The sequence below is a fragment of the Leucoraja erinacea genome, chromosome 7 (genome assembly GCF_028641065.1).
Source record: "Leucoraja erinacea ecotype New England chromosome 7, Leri_hhj_1, whole genome shotgun sequence".
NCBI classification, from domain to species: Eukaryota; Metazoa; Chordata; class Chondrichthyes; order Rajiformes; family Rajidae; genus Leucoraja; species Leucoraja erinaceus.
The window spans coordinates 21,891,411-21,910,768 of NC_073383.1; the positions used below are offsets into that span (position 1 = coordinate 21,891,411).

Below are 19,358 nucleotides of genomic sequence, written 5' to 3' on the forward strand. Positions count from 1 at the left end.
TTTTGCAGTATTTTCTTTATGTAAATTAATGAAAATATCTCAAATGCTGCAAAGGTTGATTGCTTAGCAGTCCAAGAAAACTGTGCATTGAAAGACAAAATGCTGGAGTAACTCAGCGGATCAGGCAGCATCCCTGCCAAACATGGATAAGTGATGTTTTGGGTTGAAACGCTTCTTCAAACTGTCCTTCTGTCTTTTGACACCTAGAAAATATAACAGTTTCCTTATGGCTTTGATATTGATGTATGTAAACATTTCGAGAGTTGGCCATCAGAAAGAAAGCTATTTTCAAACCTTAAGAGACTTTGTCTTTTTGTAAACCACCATCTGTAGTTCCTTGTTTCTATATTCTCGGTAATGCCTTGGGTTGGTGTGATCTTCTACTTGTTTAAAAATCCAGTTGGAACACAACATAGGCTAAGTACATTAGAGGCAAGAGGTTAATTTGGGACCAAGGCCAAAGAAGTGATCTTTGTGTCAATCCAGATGATGCGGGTGAAGTCTTAAATAAATACTTCTTGATTGGATTTCCAAGGAGAAGGATGTGGAAGGGTAAAAGGTCAAAAGAGGAGTACAAGGATAATCTGGAGCTCATCACTATTAAGGAGGAGGTGTTACATGTCATGGTTGTATAAAGGTTGATTAATCCCCAGGGCTAGATCTATGCCAGGTTGCTATGGACAGCACATAAGGGATGGAGGCAGTTATGCTACTGTTAGAGGTCTTTGCATCTTTGTCAGCCACAGGTGAAGTGCCAGAAGACTGGGGCATAGCGAATGTCGTTGATATATTTGGGGAGAGTAGCAGAGATAAGCCAGGTAACTGCATGCTGGTGCATTTTATGTCTGGTAGGATAATTATTTGGAGAAAATCCTAAAAGATGGGATTTCTTTACTCTTGGCAAAGGGAGGGACTGATAGAAGGGGTTTATGCAGCGAAATCCTGCCATGCTAATATGTTTTTTGGGAGGGTAGCTAGGAAGACTGATGAAGACAAATGATACACAACAAGCAACTCAGTGGGTTAGGCAGCATCGCTGGAAAAAAGGATGGGTGGCGTTTTGGTTCGGGACCCTTTTTCCAACAAAGTAGAGTATAGGGAGTGGGATGAAGAACTGGAGGTTAGAAAAGACCTGGACCATCAGGGCCAGCCACAAATGACCTTGGGCAGGGTGGTGCCCTGGTGGGCCCACCCCATGTCTTCAATCTGAAGAAACATCACCTATCCTTTTCCTCCAAAGATGTTGCCTGGCCCATTGAGTTACTCCAGCACTTTGTGTGTATCTTTGGTACAAGCCAGCATCTGTAGTTCTTTGCTTCCATAGATTGATAAAGGCAGTTGTCTGTGTGGACATTCATATAGCGTTTCACAAAGTCCCACAGATGATATTGGTCCAGAAAGTATAAGCACATGGCATCCAAGGATAGCTGGTAATGGATCCAAAATTGGCTTGGTGATGGGGGGAGGCTGTATTAGGTAAGGCAGCAGGATGGCTGGTTGGAACCATGTCAAACTGACTCTTACCACATCTTGTGGCCAATTTTGAGCGATAGTAAACCCCTGCTTAATTGCTGCATAACAGTCATCCCATAAACTACAGTGCGCGAGTTTGAGTCTTCAATGTAGCTTTTTCGTGCAGAATAGGAGAGAATAGGGAGGGTTAGGCTGGGATCATTCTCTGCGAGATGATCTTAGTGCGGGAGACAAGTGTAGGATAGGTGTACTGACTGTGTGGGCAGAACTTTGGAAGTGATTGCCCACTATTCTCAAAAGCCGCTGTGTCTCCCTGTCCCTGGGATAGCAGGGGGCGATCAAACAGCACAATACCCCCCTCCCCCTCCAACTCCAGAGGAATCCGCTCCCCGATGGGCCGCTACGGCGACAAGTGGCAGTTCGCCCACAGCCCGAGCTGCTCCACCCCAAGACAAGACGTACCTTGCACACTATCAGCTTCTGCCCCTACGGGGAGCGTGTTCCTCTGGAGTTGGATCAGGGCTGGGCTGGAGTTGCTGATCTGGGATCTCCGTGCTTGCAGTGGGCCTGGGGGTCGGTGTCCTGATGAGGGGGCGCAGCTCGGGCTGTGGGCGAACTGCCACTTGTCGCCATAGCGGCTCATCGGGGAGCGGCTTCTGGTGGTCCTGACGTCTCCGGCCAGTTTGCAGTTTTCCTCTGGAGTTGGAATGGGGCAGGGCTGCTGCTGGCTGTGGGTCTCTGGGATCTCCGTGCTTGCAGTGGGCCTGGGGGTCGGTGTCCCGTTGGTCCTGACGTCTCCGGTGACTGGCACTGACCTGCTGGCATCGCCAGCGTGAAGACAGTGCAAAGCCCCCGCGCCGGTGCAATGGGCGGGGAGCTCGAGAGGGGAGGGAAGGGTTCTCACACATGGCCGGGAAGCAGAGGGGTGTAGGTGGGGTGAAATTGAAGGGAGCGACAATCTGCTGCTGCCTGCCTGCTGAGTTAAAAGGTTCCCATGGTAGACTCACGATACACTGTGTATCGTGAGTCTACCATGGGAACTTTTTAACTCAGCGGGCAGGCAGCAGCAGATTGTCAATTATTATCCCTCCCGCGCAATATACCCTCACCTTCTCTTTTATGAATGGGGATTTAGTTCCCCTTTCTTCGAGGACCGACCAGAGGTTCCGCTGTCACCTTTGCGGGCCGCCCTCGGTGAACGTCTTCAAGGACCTTTCTTCAAGGACCGAAAAAATGTCCGCTATTCGGAGCTTTTCGTTATTTGGAATTTTGAATAAAAGGTTGTGCACCTGTATTGTAGATAGCAGGGAAGTTTGTCTAAATCTACAATACGGTATAGATCAGATGGAAACTTGAGTGGAGTGTTGACCGATGAAATTTAACCCCAACAGGTTAACGATGAGGCATTTCAGTAAATCAAATAGAAATGGGGCATATACAGCAAATGATAGTGCACTAAGGATTATTGATGAACAGAGGGACCTTTTGGGTTCAGGTCAATAGTACTCAAAGTGGCAACGCTGGCTGACAGGGTGGTGGAAAAGCGACATGGCACGCTTGCTTTCACAGGTTGGAACATTTGGTGTATGTGTGCAATTCACCTCACTATTGGGCGGATATGGTTGTGCAGAGGAGACTTGTCAAGATATTGTTTGGATGGAGGACTATCGTTATGGACAATGTTTGTCGAGGCTGGGTATGGTTTCCAACCATTGAAGAGGTATGAGGGGTGACCTGCCAGATACCTTTTTTCCCCCATTAAGTTGAAAAGAAGATTTAAAGGGGGCTTGAATGCTATGATTTTTTTTTAATGTGATGTGGTTAATACCTGGAACGTGCTGACAGAAGAGGTGGTGGAGTTAGATACAATTGCAATGGGAAGGGACAGAGGGATCAAATGTTGTGTGAATAAATTGGCTTACAGCTGATGAGCCAAAAGGTCAGCATGGATGGAAGGACATGCTTCTGTGCCATATGGCTGTGATTAAATATAATTTCTTCTTTGGATGCATCAACTAAATTTGGCAATTTTAATCTCTGTACTCGGGTATTGGAAGTAATATTATAGGGTGCCTAATTTTGTAAACAATAATAATTTCGAATTATTATTATAGGAGCTTGATCAGTTGACACCTGGAATGCCAGTATCTCCAAGGCCAGGCCAAGGTAAGCTTTAATATTTAAGAATATGCAGTATGATTTTTTTTCAGTGAAGCAGAGAGCATCATTCACCTTGTAATAACGAAGTGTGAAAAGTATATTATTGATTTATGAATCAAAGTTGGGAAAGAAAATGTCCTTGACAATTGCTAGTCGCAATGCTTTTATGTGAAAGGGTGTTAATCATCTATGGAGGAAATGAATATGAATAGGTGACGTTTTATGGTGGGAGCCTTCTTATTAGAAGGATTATTTACATTATTTAATTTATTCAAAATAATTTTAGTTAAAAGAAATAAAATACACAAAATTGGAGTAAAATAAAGAAATTATTTGCCTGTCCTTTTTCAGTCGGCTACCTCCATCAAATGAATCATGTTGTGCTCCTTCTGCCAGCCAGTGTGGTGTTGAGGGGCCAGATGTGAAGTGCATCTAGCATTTGCACACAGTAGTTTAACTTCTGCCATTGGATTTTGAATAGCATTTTGAACAGGAGGTCAAATGAGACTGTAGAAACATAGAAACATAGAAATTAGGTGCACGAGTAGGCCATTCGGCCCTTCGAGCCTGCACCGCCATTCAATATGATCATGGCTGATCATCCAACTCTATCCCGTACCTGCCTTCTCTCCATACCCTCTGATCCCCTTAGCCACAAGGGCCACATCTAACTCCCTCTTAAATATAGCCAATGAACTGGCCTCAACTACCCTCTGTGGCCGAGAGTTCCAGAGATTCACCACTCTCTGTGTGAAAAAAGTTCTTCTCATCTCGGTTTTAAAGGATTTCCCCCTTATCCTTAAGCTGTGACCCCATGTCCTGGACTTCCCCAACATCGGGAATAATCTTCCCGCATCTAGCCTGTCCAACCCCTTAAGAATTTTGTAAGTTTCTATAAGATCCCCTCTCAATCTCCTAAATTCTAGAGAGTATAAACCAAGTCTATCCAGTCTTTCTTCATAAGACAGTCCTGACATCCCAATCCCTTGTGCACATAATATCTCTTGTGCTCCTTGTTATTGCCAGCCAAAGGGTGTGAGTGTTTCATCGTTCTATTTTTCAGTCCTAGTCAGGTTTTGTTTCTGTGAAATATATAATTAAATACAATTTGGATGCTTTTTCATTTTGTCATTAACAGAAATTATTATTTAACAGTTAACATTTAAAAAACAAATCTAATCAACACTTTAAGACTGAATTATCATATCTACCTTTAATTTTGGTTTTCATTTTACTTTCTGCTCTCCCTAACTTCATGCACAATAGGTTGTTATCCTCTTTCAGGCTTTCTTATAATGTTGGTAGGATGGTGGAAAATTGTATAAAGACATCTTTTAAAATATTAATTTTTCACTGCTTTCTGAATAGCATAGAAAGCCTCTGCTAAAATTATCACGTTGTTACTGAAAATTCATAGAAGAAAGATTGAATCCAAGACCTTAATTCTTTGGATGTTCATTTGACATCTCTATATCAACCACTGAAGTAGAGATGGGTTTTGCAAAAGAACTGTAATTTACTCGGCCAACAGTAATGCAAACTAAATTTAAAGGTTAATTTATTAAACTCACTTAAAATGCAGCAACTCTCAATGAAAAGTGGAATGCTTTGAGTGGATGCTAGCTGTACAATTCAAGATATGTAGGGGGGAAAAAAACAATCCCAGTCACTGACAACAATGTGTGGTTCCTTGGATTGATTGGAGATATTGCCCAATCATTGTTTGAACAGGGATGGTGAAGTTACAGCAGTAACCTTTTGTGGTCTATTGGCACTTCAATATATTTGTTCACTCAGAGATAATTCAATTCTACTGTTGTTTCCTTCTGGCTTGTACAATTGGTTGCACATTTATTGTCATACAGGTTTCTTTCAAGTTTGGCTCCTGACGTTATCCCAAAGTGGCATGCCTGAGGAGCACACATTTATTTCACTTCAACAGTACATTGAGATGCTCATCTTGATTTATAATTTTAATTGTTTTCACACAGAGAAAATAATCTTTCAAATGAACTATATGAATATTTAGTTGGGTTTTTTTTAATTCCATAAAAATGTATTATAGGATTTGATGTTAATTTTTCAAGCAGCATTATTTTTTTTCATATTCCACAATCCTCTGGGTTTGTTTGTTTAGTAAGAAAAATCATTTTTCATTACTGCTACATTACTTCATGTGATCGCCATATCTCAGAATATCGTGGAATGGCAGGATTTATTGTGAGGCAGCACTAAAAAGGATCTGATTTTAAAATTCTGCATCTTATTTTCTAATATCTTAAAAGCCTCCTCTCAAATTTCCTTCAGCACTACTTTTTGTGGGAATTTATATTTTTAGTCTCCTCCCGCCTCTCCACTCCAATATCTTGCCATTTGTACAATGCACATCTTTGCCCCAGTATATTGGCACATATGACTCTCTAGATTGTACATTTTAACTTTCCCATACCTTGTTAAAACGTTTAGCATAATTTGTAAATTTAAATCTTAATCTGGGATTTTGAGAAAATATATTTTGAATATACCATGACAGCAAGATAACAAATCAGGAATATTAAAAGGCAGTTAAACACTCATAATGTAAAACAAATTAACTGATTAGAACTGTCCAAGAATTCTGGATTTTATTTAATGCAAAATGAATTTAAAAATTGTATTTTTAGAGTTTAATACTAATATGGTGGAATACCCTAAAAATACAAGCATTATGTTTTCATCATATTTGAATGTAGCTCTCAGGCTTTGATAAGACCATTTCTACTGCGTATCCATTGACTTAATAAAGCAATTCTCGTTTGCTACTGAAAGTATCATTGGCTAATGTTTCAGGGTGATCTATAGTTTTGTGACCCTGCTTACCATGCCTTCTATGTAGTTGCGAACATTGTCATGTTGCCATGTCCCCATCATTACCATTGGCAATGGTCTTACCAAAGCGACATTTAAACATCATTTGCTTCTGTCATCAGCTGTAGTTTCCCACTTGATGTTAAATGTTTTCATTTTCCCTCTACTAATATCTGGAAAATGTACCTATGAGTCTCCTTGACTTTTGGATCATGTCATCTCCCTGCACAGTATATCCTTGGGGGAAGCAGTGGTCTGTCATCTTGAGCTAGTGAAATAGTCTTTGCTTAATGAAAACAGAAGTTTGGCAACTTGGCTTCCATGAGAGTCCAAAAATCTGCCAAGTATGTCAAAAGTGGAAGGCACTGAGCTGCTTTTTCTGGCAGCTGTATGCAATCTGTGCTTTATTAGTATTCATTTTTGGGGGGGGGGTCTGGTTATTGCTGGCAAGGCCAAAATTTATGGCCTTTGGTGAGCTCCCACCTTGAACCAGTGTTAATCTTTCACCTGAAGTTATTCCTATTGCGCTGTTGGATAGGGAGTTCCAAAATTTAGAACATACAGTACCCTCCATAATGTTTGGGACAAAGACCCATCATTTATTTATTTGCCTCGGTACTCCTCAATCCTCAAAAAAATCACGTGGTCAAAGTGCACATTGTCAGATTTTAATAGAGGCCATTTTTTATACATTTGGTTTCACCCATGTAGAAATTACAGCAGTGTTTATACCCCCCCCCCCCCCCCCCCCCCCCCCCCCCATTTCAGGGCATCATAATGTAGGTATGTTACAAAACTTACCTTCAGCGGTGCTGCAATTCTGCCACTGGTCATGTGAATGTTATTTGGACACTTAGGCTATTTAAAAATGTTAATGTATTCTTAAGAAATGGATAGATGTTTAGATCTAGTAATTGAATTTTGTAATTGGCTACAATTAGGTAACTAACTAATTATATGCTTTAATTTCAAGTCATCTAAGTAAGATTGTTTCATATTTGTTTCAGAATGCTTCAATCTATACTAACTGATAATTTCTTTCAGTTCTCTTAAAGTTATGGGCTTTTTAATGTTCTCGATCACAGCTTTTGTGTTAAGTCAATGAAAAAGCAATAGGGAACAAGATGCCAATTTCCGAGTATGAAAATGGCCATAACCTTTTTAATACTGAAGATATGAAAGTGAATTAGGTGTCAAATTAAACTTTTTTTATGCTTCATCTGATGAGATAAATTAAAGACTTGATTTTTAAAATCTCAAAATTTTGTAACATTGCTTCATAATGTTTGGGACGCATGGCTTTTCAGATTTTTGCAATTGCTCAGGTGCGTAATAATTATCTCCTTAATGCAGGTATAAGAGAGCTCTCGGTACCTAGTCTTTCCTCCAGTCTTTCCATCATCTTTGAAAATTTTTATTTCTGTTTATCAACATGAGGACCAAAGTGACAATGTGCACTTTAACCACATAATGCAGCATAGGAATAGGTTCTTCAGCCCACAATGTGTCTGCTGAACAGTCATTATGAAATACCAGCAAATTATTTCCAAGTTACAACAAGTGTGCAGCTTGGAGGAAAATTTGCAGATGCTGGCATTCCGTGTGCCTTTTTGATGGCCTATGTCGTGAGTTTGGGATGTGCTGTTGGAGGAGCCCTTGTAAGTCGCTGTTGAGCATTTTGCCATTGGTGTACACTGCAGCCACCGTGCACATAGGTGAGCGAATAAATGTTTAGTATGGTGAATAGGACAACAAGCAAATGGTTGCCTTGTCCTGGATGATGTTGAATCTCTTTATTTGTTGGAGCATGTACGATCACTGAATTCTCAATGATTTGCCGAGTCCAGTAGTCACGTTTTAAAACTTTTATTCAAGCACAACGTTATACGGTACCAGAGCAAAGCATTAAAATATCTGCAGTCCTTAACTAAAAATTGAACATATCATAACTAACAAATCAAAGAAACTATGGAACTGTAAAGGACTGAAGACTGAACATGACAAGAATCAAAAGATACTGGACTAAGACTTTTACAGAACAGGCTATAGAACATTTGTTTAGGAAGGAACTGCAGATGCTGGAAAATCAAAGGTAAAATGCTGGAGAAACTCAGCGGGTGAGGCAGCATCTATGGAGCAAAGGAAATGGGCAACGTTTCGGGTCGAAACCCTTCTTCAGACTGAAGACTATAAAATACACTGCTGAAAACAGGCTTCCTTTTTATATATTTAGGGGTTAAATTGCTGTACAGCCAGCTAACATGTCATTAGTCACAGATAATTGTAGAAATGTCTTTGTACTACATTTAACAGAGACGAGGCTTTTGCAGTCCCCTGTCATCAGAAACAACAATTCTGGGAGTCTCACACCTTGTAAAGTGCAGACTCCCACGGAGCAGAAAATATGAGGACTAAAAATTTACAGCACCATTAAAGAAGGACTTGATCAAAATGTAATTTGGATAGAAACAGATGACTTGAAATTCAAACCAATTAAATAACCCGGACAAAAATGAAACCACCCCCAGAGATGAGTAAGCTCCGCATACACTATCTTTTTGAGGCAAATATTCCTGAACTGTCAAACTGGGAATAATTTACTGAAGCCTCCAAAGTGTGACTGCTCCTTCAACATCTACTCACCTTTTAAGAAACAAAATAGCTTGAACCCACTAATAGATCCGAGTTTAATGTGGATAAACACAAGTGGAATTGGACTCAGAAAGTGAAGATGTGGGCCAGACAAATTGGTCATTATCAACAAGGCTAATCATCTCTGGTGATGAGAATAATAAACATGAGGGGCAATTGACCTGCTGTCAGCAAGCTGACACGGTTTGAAATGCTTGTGGTGGTGGTGTTGAGCTGCCACCAGCTCCTACGATGGTGAAGTAAAGGTGATATATTTCCACCACTAGAATCAAGGAACTACAGATGCTGGTTTACAGAAAAAAACACTTTGTTTCTAGATGGTAAAGATTACAAATCTGGGTGGAGATTTTGAAGAGGCCTTAACTATTTTTGCCACAGTATTATTGGTAAATGAATTGGGTACAATGTATCGACTATGAAGGATGTGCACGCCCATTGTGATGAATTGGATGCAAATCAAGTGGATTATTTTGATTTCTATTGTTATAAGCTGCTTAAATTGTGTTGGAACTGTACTCAAAAAGGTGGTGCGTTCAATCACACTATTGATGTGCCCAGTAGATGCGAGAAAGATCTCGGCAGGAGTCCAGATATTTTCCCCTGAACTGTTCTGGTTGTGACAATATATACAGCTGGTCCAGTTGACTTTCCAGTGCAAGCCCATCCTCAATAATAATAAAGGGGGATTTAAAGTAAAGTAAAATATCCTTTGTTGTCATTCAGAGAATTCCGTGCCTTGTAGTCATACATATAATAAAAATGACAAAAACACATAATAAACACAAATGTAACATCCACCACAGTGAGTTCACCAGGCACCTCCTCACTGTGATAGAAGGCAAAAGTCTTAAAGTCTTTGTCTCTTCCCTCCTTGTTCTCCCTCTGCGCCGAGGCGATCCAGGCTTCGGATGTTGTGACCCCGCCGGGTGATGGGAAGTAAGTCAGTCCCGCGGCTGAATCCAAGCGCCGCGAACGAGCCGGTTCAAACTCCACGGCCCGGGGTGGTCGAAGCTGCTGCCCTCCAGTGCAGCGGACGAAACTTGTTGCGGGAGCTCCGGAAAAACAGGTCACCAACCTGTGACCTGCGAGCTCCCGACGATGTCGTCCACCGGGCATGCGGCCGAGCCTCTGAAGTCGGGCCGCCGTAACGCCGCCACTGCTCCGGGGGTCAGGTCGCCGCTGCCACTGCTCCGAGATCGGGTCGTCGCTGCCGCCGCCGGAACGCCGCCACTGCTCCGAGGTCGGGTCGCCGCTGCCGCTGGAGGTCGCCGCTGCCGCCGGACGCTGCCACAGCCCCGAGGCCACTAGCTCCGCCATTCGGCCTCGGCGGAGATGGGGATACGACAAGAAAAGTTGCATCCCCCCGGAAGGAAGAGACCAAAAACATGTTTCCCCCCCCCCCCCCCCCCCCCCCCCCCCCCCCCAACCCACAAAAAAAATCAAAAAAAAAAAACAAACACAAAAAAAAAAAAAAAAAAAAAAAAAAAAAAAAACAACAGAAATAGCTGATGGCTTTTGAAGGCTTTGGGAAGATGGTTCAACACTCTTATGAATGTTGGTCACTGCCTTGGACTTGTGCAACAGAAAGATTTCTTGTCACATAGGGGGGCCCCATGCCTGAATGTTATCTCAGTATTGCTGGACAGGAATGGGGACTGCTCAAATATCTGAAAAATATACATACAATTGAACCGTTCAAACTTAAATGAGCATTTCTGGCTAGAACCTAATGATATTCATCCTTCATAAAATAGTAGCTTAGATGTTTGGCCATAGGAATTCTTGAAGTCCTGGAAGTGAATGATTGGCTTTTAACAATTACCTCAGACTTTCTTTCTGGTGTGCATGACTACAAGCATTGAAGGGTTTTTTTTTCCTTGACTTCAATTTGGCTTCTTTGTTAACAGTCAAATTTTGGCTTGGTGCTGAGGGCAGGTATTCCATTTCGAATTAGATTATTTTGTACATGTTTGCACCAAGGCTGAAAAAAGATTGAAACCAAAATTAAGCATTGCTTAACTGCTTAATGGTGATTAAGTGATGGTTAGTAGTACTGACTATGTGTCTTCCCATCATTTTGATGGAGTCAATTTTGGGCCAGCAATTGATTGGATTGGATTTGTCCTGCTTTTTGTGAATATTTGGACTAATTAGGTATTGCTCTTATCTGCCTATTAACCTATGATTACAAACATTGATTTTTTTCTCTCTCAGCATTTTGTTTAAAATTCTTTGATGGATATAAGGTACTTTATGTATAGAAACTGCAATTGGAAGGGTGAATTTCCTGAAAGGAACAATTCTGCAGAAGGACGACTACTCAAATTTGTGATTGAAACAAAATCTTCATTTTGTTTATTAATAATGTTTATAACATGAGCATTTGTTCATCTGCAAAGTATACACTTTAAATGGTAATCATTCAGAAGAGGTATGAAGACAACACATTTTCAGCAAAAATAAGTTTTCTGTGGCCGATTGAAGTCGAAGCAAATGAAGCTTTGTGAATTTCCTTAGCTGAGGTGTAACTATTTGCAGTAAATACATGAATCATACAAAACCTGGGTCCACTGCACTTAAAAATAATTCTAAATGTTCTTCTTCCAGAACTTCGTCAAAGGACGTCAGCTCAAGTAGCATCTACTCCACCAAACCTCAAGCAGGGAAATCCACAAAGCCTCACGCCTGTTCAACAGACCACATCAGCTCCTGGTGGCCCACCAGAAAAGACCGCTCATTCAGCTCTACATACACCTGTACTATCGAAGCGGACACTGCCTCTGGCTACCTCAATTCCTATAATGGGTAAACAAAACAGTTGGCTTTAATGACGGCTTTTAGTGCCATCCCAGGTTACCAATAAGATTGGTTCTGTTTAAATTAAGGGCATTTTATTTTCCACACTTTCAGAGGTAGTTATCTGATGAACGAAACATCCATATTTAATTAGCCATTAGTCATTCACAGCTGGTGTCTCATATCTTTATAGACCCTGATTAAGCTTATTAAAATGTTACATTGCCACTGTTTAAATGGCAGTAAAAGTTCATTGGCAAAATGGTAAGCTGCTTTGGCATCCTGTGCTTCTACAAAAAAAATGAACAGTTTTCCATGAACTAGTTGTAAGTAGTGATTTTTATTCATCAAATTCATGAACTGCTTTTGTACTTTTTCCTTATGTTTTTCACATCATTCAACAGTCCTAAAATCAATTAAATACAAAAATGTTGAACCACTGGGCTTCCATATGGTAGTAAATTAATAACCAGCAGGTATCTGAGGGCTTGCCAAGATTTGCAAAATTGACCAGTCATCTTGCAATAATTACCCTTGATGTTTAATTACATTAATTACTCTTGGCCTGAGTGGCAGGAAAGAATGTTAGGCCAGTTTCAGGAGGAATTCAAGTGCTTAAGTTGCTAAATTGTGCTTCCTTGTGAAACTGTTTCACATCTGGCAAAAGCTTGAAGCAGCAGTAAATATTTTTGTGCACTGTAAAACAGTACTTTTCCCTAAAAATATTCCTAATATATAGGAATATGAGGTTGACCATATTTTCTTATAGTGTGTACTTTCTGAAGTTCAATATAACATTTATTGAAATCTCCACTAATTTGAGGTTTATTTAATTTAAAAGGGACGTGCAATTACTGTAAGTTTACTGCATTCCTAAAACCAAGATGTTTGGAGAATGTACATATTGACAGTTAAAACTATACACAACGACAAAACATTAGTGAATCTTCAAGTTGATTTAGTTCAGTTAAATAAATATTTATATCAGTGATGAAACAAGATTGTTCTTTAATATCAGCTTCCATTAGGCATTTATCTTCTGGTTCCTTGATTGTAGGTCTTCATCCTCCAGGTCCTCCTCTGGCAAGACCAATCCTCCCTCGAGATCGAGGAGCAGTTGATAGAGTTATTGAATATTTGGTTGGTGATGGTCCACAGAACAGGTGAATTTCAAGAATTATTTGAACACTTGAGAACACATGAAGTTACAATAGGAATGCAAACTTTCACTGATAACGTTTCAATTCAGCATAATTTCACTGATTTACCTGATTTCAATTTAGCCTGGGTCAACCAGAATTTCTCAAGCATAATTGCACATCTGAAATTATTCATAATAATGCTAGTTTAATGTCTTATATTTAACTTTTAATCTTCACAGATATGCGCTTATTTGTCAGCAGTGTTTTTCACATAATGGCATGGCCTTGAAAGAAGAATTTGAGTATGTTGGTAAGAACTTATGAAATGAACTGCATATTTTCAAATTTGCGCTTATATGGTTATTCTTGTTAAGCAACAACTATTGAAACTCATGGATTAAGTTTGAGGAAATTGTGTAGCAAAGCCTTTATTTCATAAGAGCATTCTTAATGTAATTTATCTTCAATTTGTCTTGTGCTTAATATTCAATAGCATTACTGTCATAGGATGCTCTGCCATCAACATCCTGGGAAACGCTAACCAGGAATCTAATTTGAGTAGCAACTGCAATATTGTGGCTGCAAAGGTTATTCTGTGGAATAAGTGACTTGCCTCCGGACTCTCAAGTCTTTTCATTATTTACAAGGCATAGAAACATAGAAATTAGGTGCAGGAGTAGGCCATTCGGCCCTTCGAGCCTGCACCGCCATTTAATATGATCATGGCTGATCATCCAACTCAGTATCCCGTACCTGCCTTCTCTCCATACCCCCTGATCCCCTTGGCCACAAGGGCCACATCTAACTCCCTCTTAAATATAGCCAATGAACTGGCCTCAACTACCCTCTGTGGCAGAGAGTTCCAGAGATTCACCACTCTCTGTGTGAAAAAAGTTCTCCTCATCTCGGTTTTAAAGGATTTCCCCCTTATCCTTAAGCTGTGACCCCTTGTCCTGGACTTCCCCAACATCGGGAACAATCTTCCTGCACCTAGCCTGTCCAACCCCTTAAGAATTTTGTAAGTTTCTATAAGATCCCCTCTCAATCTCCTAAATTCTAGAGAGTATAAACCAAATCAATAGCATGATTCAGAAGTGTGCCATACACCATTCAATTGCCCGGATGAATGTCTTTCCAACAGTGCACAAGAAGCTTCACTTCAATCATCTACTATCCTAAACATTCATCTCAACCAAAACTAACTCACCGTAGCTAGAATGTGTACTGGCTACAAAATGCCCGTCAGAATGTTAATCAATACATTTAAGCAGAGCTGCCAAGCAGTACAGATTTTCCGTATTTTGTACGGAAATGCGATTAGAATACGGATGTACAGTTTTGTGTTGTTAAATACGGATTTTAAATACGGAGTTCAGTTCAGTCTGAAGATAAGTCTCGACCAGAAACGTCACCCATTCATTCTCTCCAGGCTGCCTGTCTCGCTCCAGGTTTAAACAGAGCGCTGACAGTTTAACGCGTGGAAATTTAAATAAAGAGCTTTCGGCTGCAGCGCTGTGGGTTCTAAAAATAGCGCTCCAGTTGGAGCTCCAGTTTTGGCCACAGCGCTATGGGTCACAGACTGTTCTGGAAAATTCTCATATAACAATGAGTCTTTGGAATTCTCTTTCTCAGTGGTAGTTGAGCCTTTGGTTATTTTTCAGGCAGTGGTAGAATTCTGGATAAGCCTAGTGGTGAAAGGTTACCAGTGGGATTGCAGTAATATTGGGATTGGTATTTATTTTACAGAACGTGACTAATGTGGGCTCAAGGGGAAGAGAAAGAGGGGTGGAGAATGGGAGAGGGATGGAGAGAGGGAGGGAATAAGAGAGGGAGGGAGAAAAAAGGGAGGAGAGAGAGAGGGAGGGGGAGAGAGAGGGAGGGAGAGTTGGAGGGGGGAAGGAGAGAGAGAGAGAGAGAGAGAGAGCGAGGGAGGGGGAGGGAGGCTTCCATAATGGCTTCTACATCATCATCTGGTGCTAAAAGCAGGAAGCAGCCGTTCAAACAGCAGTATACAAAGCGATGGCAATGAATGCACTGTCAAGTAAAGTGCGTAGAATACGTGTCAATTGGTAACAAAGTTATGCATTCTTGTACTCTCTAACATGAATATGACCGCACATAAAATGTTTTTTAAAATTTCAACAAAATGGAATTGCGTAAAAATACTGATTTCCTTAGCAAAATACTGATTTTCAGGTACTAGAATACTGAAATGCTCTGACAAAACTTAACAGCTCTGTTTAAGGTCATATGTGATATAGGCCAAATGGCATAGTTCTGCTCAAGGCTAATCTATCTCTCCTATTCTCCAGAGATGCTGTCTGACCATTGAGTTACTCCAGCATTTTATGATTTTTTTGTGAACAGCCACAACAGTTCTGAGTTTTTACAGATGGATACAGCACATGTTTTGACGAATTATTTCGTCTGATTTAAGCATACAAATTATGCTGTAGAAGTACCCAAAGTAGCATTCTTTCAAAAAAAGAATAAGTGATAGCAGAATTAGGCCATTCGGCCCAAGTCTACTTCACCATTCAATCATGGCTGATCGATCTTTCCTTCTTAACCCCATTCTCCTGTCTTCTCCCCATCATCCCTGACTCCCGACTTATCAAGACTCTATCTATCTCTGCCTTAAAAGTATCCATCGACTTGCCCTTCACAACCTTCTGTGGCAATTAATTCCACAGATTCACCACCCTCTAACTGTGGTGATTACCTAAGTGCACTTGGTGCCTGCCCAGTATGGAATGCACATTGCTTATTTACTGCTAGGAACATTTAGGCATACGTTTGAGGGTATGTGAAGAGGAAAAACTTAGTTAGAACAAATGTGGGTCCCTTGAAGACAGGAACAGGTGAATTTATTATGGGGAACAAGGAAATGGCAAATGAGTTGAACAGGTACTATGGTTCTATCTTCACTAAGGAAGACACAAACAATCTCCCAGATGTACTAGGGGACCTAGGGTGAGAGAGGAATTGAAGGAAATTCACATTAGTCACGTTAGTCAGGAAATGGTGTTGGGTGGTCTGATGGGACTGAAGGCTGATAAATCCCCAGGGTCTGATAGTCTGCATCCCAGGAGGTTGCACCAGAAATTGTGGACGCATTGTGATCATTTTCCAATGTTCTATAGGTTCTGGGTCAGTTCCAGTGGATTGGAGGGTAGCTCCTACTTTTTAAGAAAGGAGGGAGAGAGAAAGCAGGGAATTATAGACCAGTTAGCCTGACATCAGTGATGGGGAAGATGCTGGAGTTGATTATCAAATATGTGATAGCGTCGCATTTGGATAGCAGTAACAGGATGGGTCCAAGTCAGCATGGGTTAACGAAGGGGAAATCATACTTGACAAATCTTCTGGAATTTTTTGAGGATGTGACAAGTAAAATGGACGAGGGAGAGCCAGTGGATGTAGTGTACCTGGACTTTCAGAAAGCCTTTGATAAGGTCCCACACAGGAGATTGGTGGGCAAAATTAGAGCACATGGTATTGGGAGTAGGGTATTGACATGGATAGAAAATTGGTTAGCAGACAAGAAACAAAGAGTAGGGATTAACGGGTCCCTTTCAGAATGGCAGGCAGTGACTAGTGGGGTATCGCAAGGCTCAGGTGCTGGAACTGCAGTTACAGTGCCCTCCATCATGTTTGGGACAAAGACCCGTCATTTATTTATTTGCCTCTGTATTCCACAATTTGAGATTTCTAATAGAAAAAATCACCTGGTTAAAGTCGCATAGTCAGATTTTATTAAAGGCCATTTTTATACATTTTGGTTTCACCATGTATAAATTACAGCTGTTTATACATAGTCTCCCTTTCAGGACACCATAATGTTTGGGACACATGGCTTCACAGTCATTTGTAATTGCTCAAGTGTGTTTAATTGCCTCCTAAATGCAGGTATAACAGAGCTCTCAGCACCTAGTCCTCCAATCTTTCCATCACCTTTGGAATTTTTTATTGCTGTTTATCAACATGAGGACCAACGTTGTGCCAATGAAAGTCAAGGAAGCCATTGTAGGAGCCATTCTTGCTTAGGCTAGTTACTGTTAGCATATTTTATTATTTTGTCTAAATATTTCTTGCAGAATTATTTTGTACGCTTGGGGTGGGCTTTTGATACGTAGATGGGCGTGACATACATCGGATGAGGCTAGCAAAACCATTGGGTGTGGTCAGAACGACTGAAGTGAGCAAGAGAGAAGGAATGTTTAAGAAGGAACTGCAGATGCTGGAAAAATCAAAGGTAGACAAAAGTGCTGGAGAAATTCAGCGGGTGCGGCAGCATCTATGGAGCAAAGGAAATAAGAAACGTTTCGGGCCAAAACCCTTCTTCAGGAGAGAAGGAATATAGTTGTTTACCAGTTCAGACAGTAAGAACGGCAAGCTACAATTTGTATGTATAAAGAGGATCTGGCATCTTCACTTCTTTGTATTTACAACAACTTCAATCAGTGAAACTGGAAATAACGACTGGAAGATTTGTTTTTATCATCGACTGCGTAAATTCGTTTCACTCCCTCCTGCCTGCGTAGTAATGACAATGGAAAGGTTTGAAATTGACATTACAGCCATTATGAGACTGAGAAACAAGAATAAAACTGTTAGAGACATCAGCCAAACCTTAGGCCTACCAAAATCAACTGTTTAGAACATCATTAAGAAGAAAGAGAGCACTGGTGAACTTACTAATCACAAAGGGACTGGCAGGTGAAGGAAGATCTCCACAACTGACGACAGAAGAATTCTCTCTGTAATAAAGACAAATCCCCAAACACCTGTCCGACAGATCAGAAACACTCTTCAGATGTGGATTTGTCAATGACCACTGTCTGCCGAAGACTGCATGAACAAAAATGAGCCAGACATAAAAACAGCTTTTATCCATGAGTAGTAGCTCTAATCAATAACCAAAAACCTGTAGTCCCCTTTTGCTCTGGTATTTTATTTAATTCACATGTTTAATCAATAATGTTTAATTATGAATGTTTTATGTATCATTTGCTAACTGTCACTGTATGTCACGTCACTTGCGGGCGCAGCACCAAGGCAAGTTCCTTGTATGTGAATACGGCCAATAAACGTATTCGTTTATTCATTCATATAGAGGCTACGATGCAAGATGCAAATCACTGGTTAGCTGCAAACATAGGATGGCCAGGTTACAGTTTGCTAAGAAGTGCTTAAAAGAGCAACCACAGTTCTGGAAAAAGGTCTTGTGGACAGATGAGACGAAGATTACCTTATATCAGAGTGATGGCAAGAGAAAAGTGGTGGAGAGAAGGAACTGCCCAAGATCCAAAGCATATCAACTATCTGTGAAACACGGTGATAGGGGTGTTATGGCCTGGGCATGTATGGCTGCTGAAGGTACTGGGCCATTTATCTTCATTGATTATACAACTGCTGATGGTAGTAGCATAATGAATTCTGAAGTGAAGAGACACATCCTATCTGCTCAAGTTCAAACAAATACCTCAAAACACATTGGCTGGCGGTCCATTCTGCAGCAAGACAATGATCCCAAATATACTGCTAAAGCAGCAAAGCTAAAAAATGGTCAATTCTTGAGTGGCCAAGTCAATCTCCCAATCTGAACCCAATTGAAAATGCCTTTTATATGCTGAAGAGAAAACTGAAGGGGACTAGCCCCCAAAACAAGCATAAGCTAAAGATGGCTGCAATACGGGTCTGGCAGAGCATCACCAGAGAAGACACCAAGCAACTGCTGATGTCCATGAATCGCAGACTTCAAGCAGTCATTGCATGCAAAGGATACGCAACACAATACTAAACATGATTACTTTCATTTACATGACATTGCCGTGTCCCAAACATTATGGGGCCCTGAAATGAGAGGACTATGTATAAACACTGCTGTAATTTCTACATGGTGAAACCAAAATGTATAAAAATGGCCTTTATTAAAATCTGACAATGTGCACCTTAACCGTATGTGATTTTTTTTCTATTACAAATCTCAAATTGTGGAGTACAGAGGCAAATAGATAAATGATGGGTCTTTGTCCCAAACATTATGGAGGGCACTGTATTTACAATATACAATTATGATTTAGATGAAATAATCATTAGTAACATAAGCAGATTTGCAGATGACACAAAGCTGGGTGGAAGAGGATGCAATGAGGATGCAGGGTGATTTGGACAGGTTGGGTGAGTGGGCTGATGCAGTTTAATGTGGATAAATGTGAGGTTATCCACTTTGGTGGCAAAAACAGGAAGGCAGATTATTATATGAAAGGTGTCAGGTTAGGAAAA

The 19,358-nt window shown here is 40.8% G+C and overlaps 1 protein-coding gene across 2 annotated transcripts in view; it reads left to right on the top strand.

The window, feature by feature from the left end:
- lnpa (limb and neural patterns a) overlaps positions 1-19,358 on the top strand; it is a 99,924-nt gene that overhangs the window by 70,499 nt on the left and 10,067 nt on the right. Inside the window, exons 8-11 of one of the 2 annotated variants that reach the window (XM_055637926.1) lie at positions 3,588-3,639; positions 11,740-11,937; positions 12,986-13,091; positions 13,310-13,380. In XM_055637926.1, coding sequence (XP_055493901.1) covers positions 3,588-3,639; positions 11,740-11,937; positions 12,986-13,091; positions 13,310-13,380 — 427 coding nt within the window. The remainder of the gene's footprint in view (positions 1-3,587; positions 3,640-11,739; positions 11,938-12,985; positions 13,092-13,309; positions 13,381-19,358) is intronic. The other variant, XM_055637927.1, reaches the window with a different exon arrangement.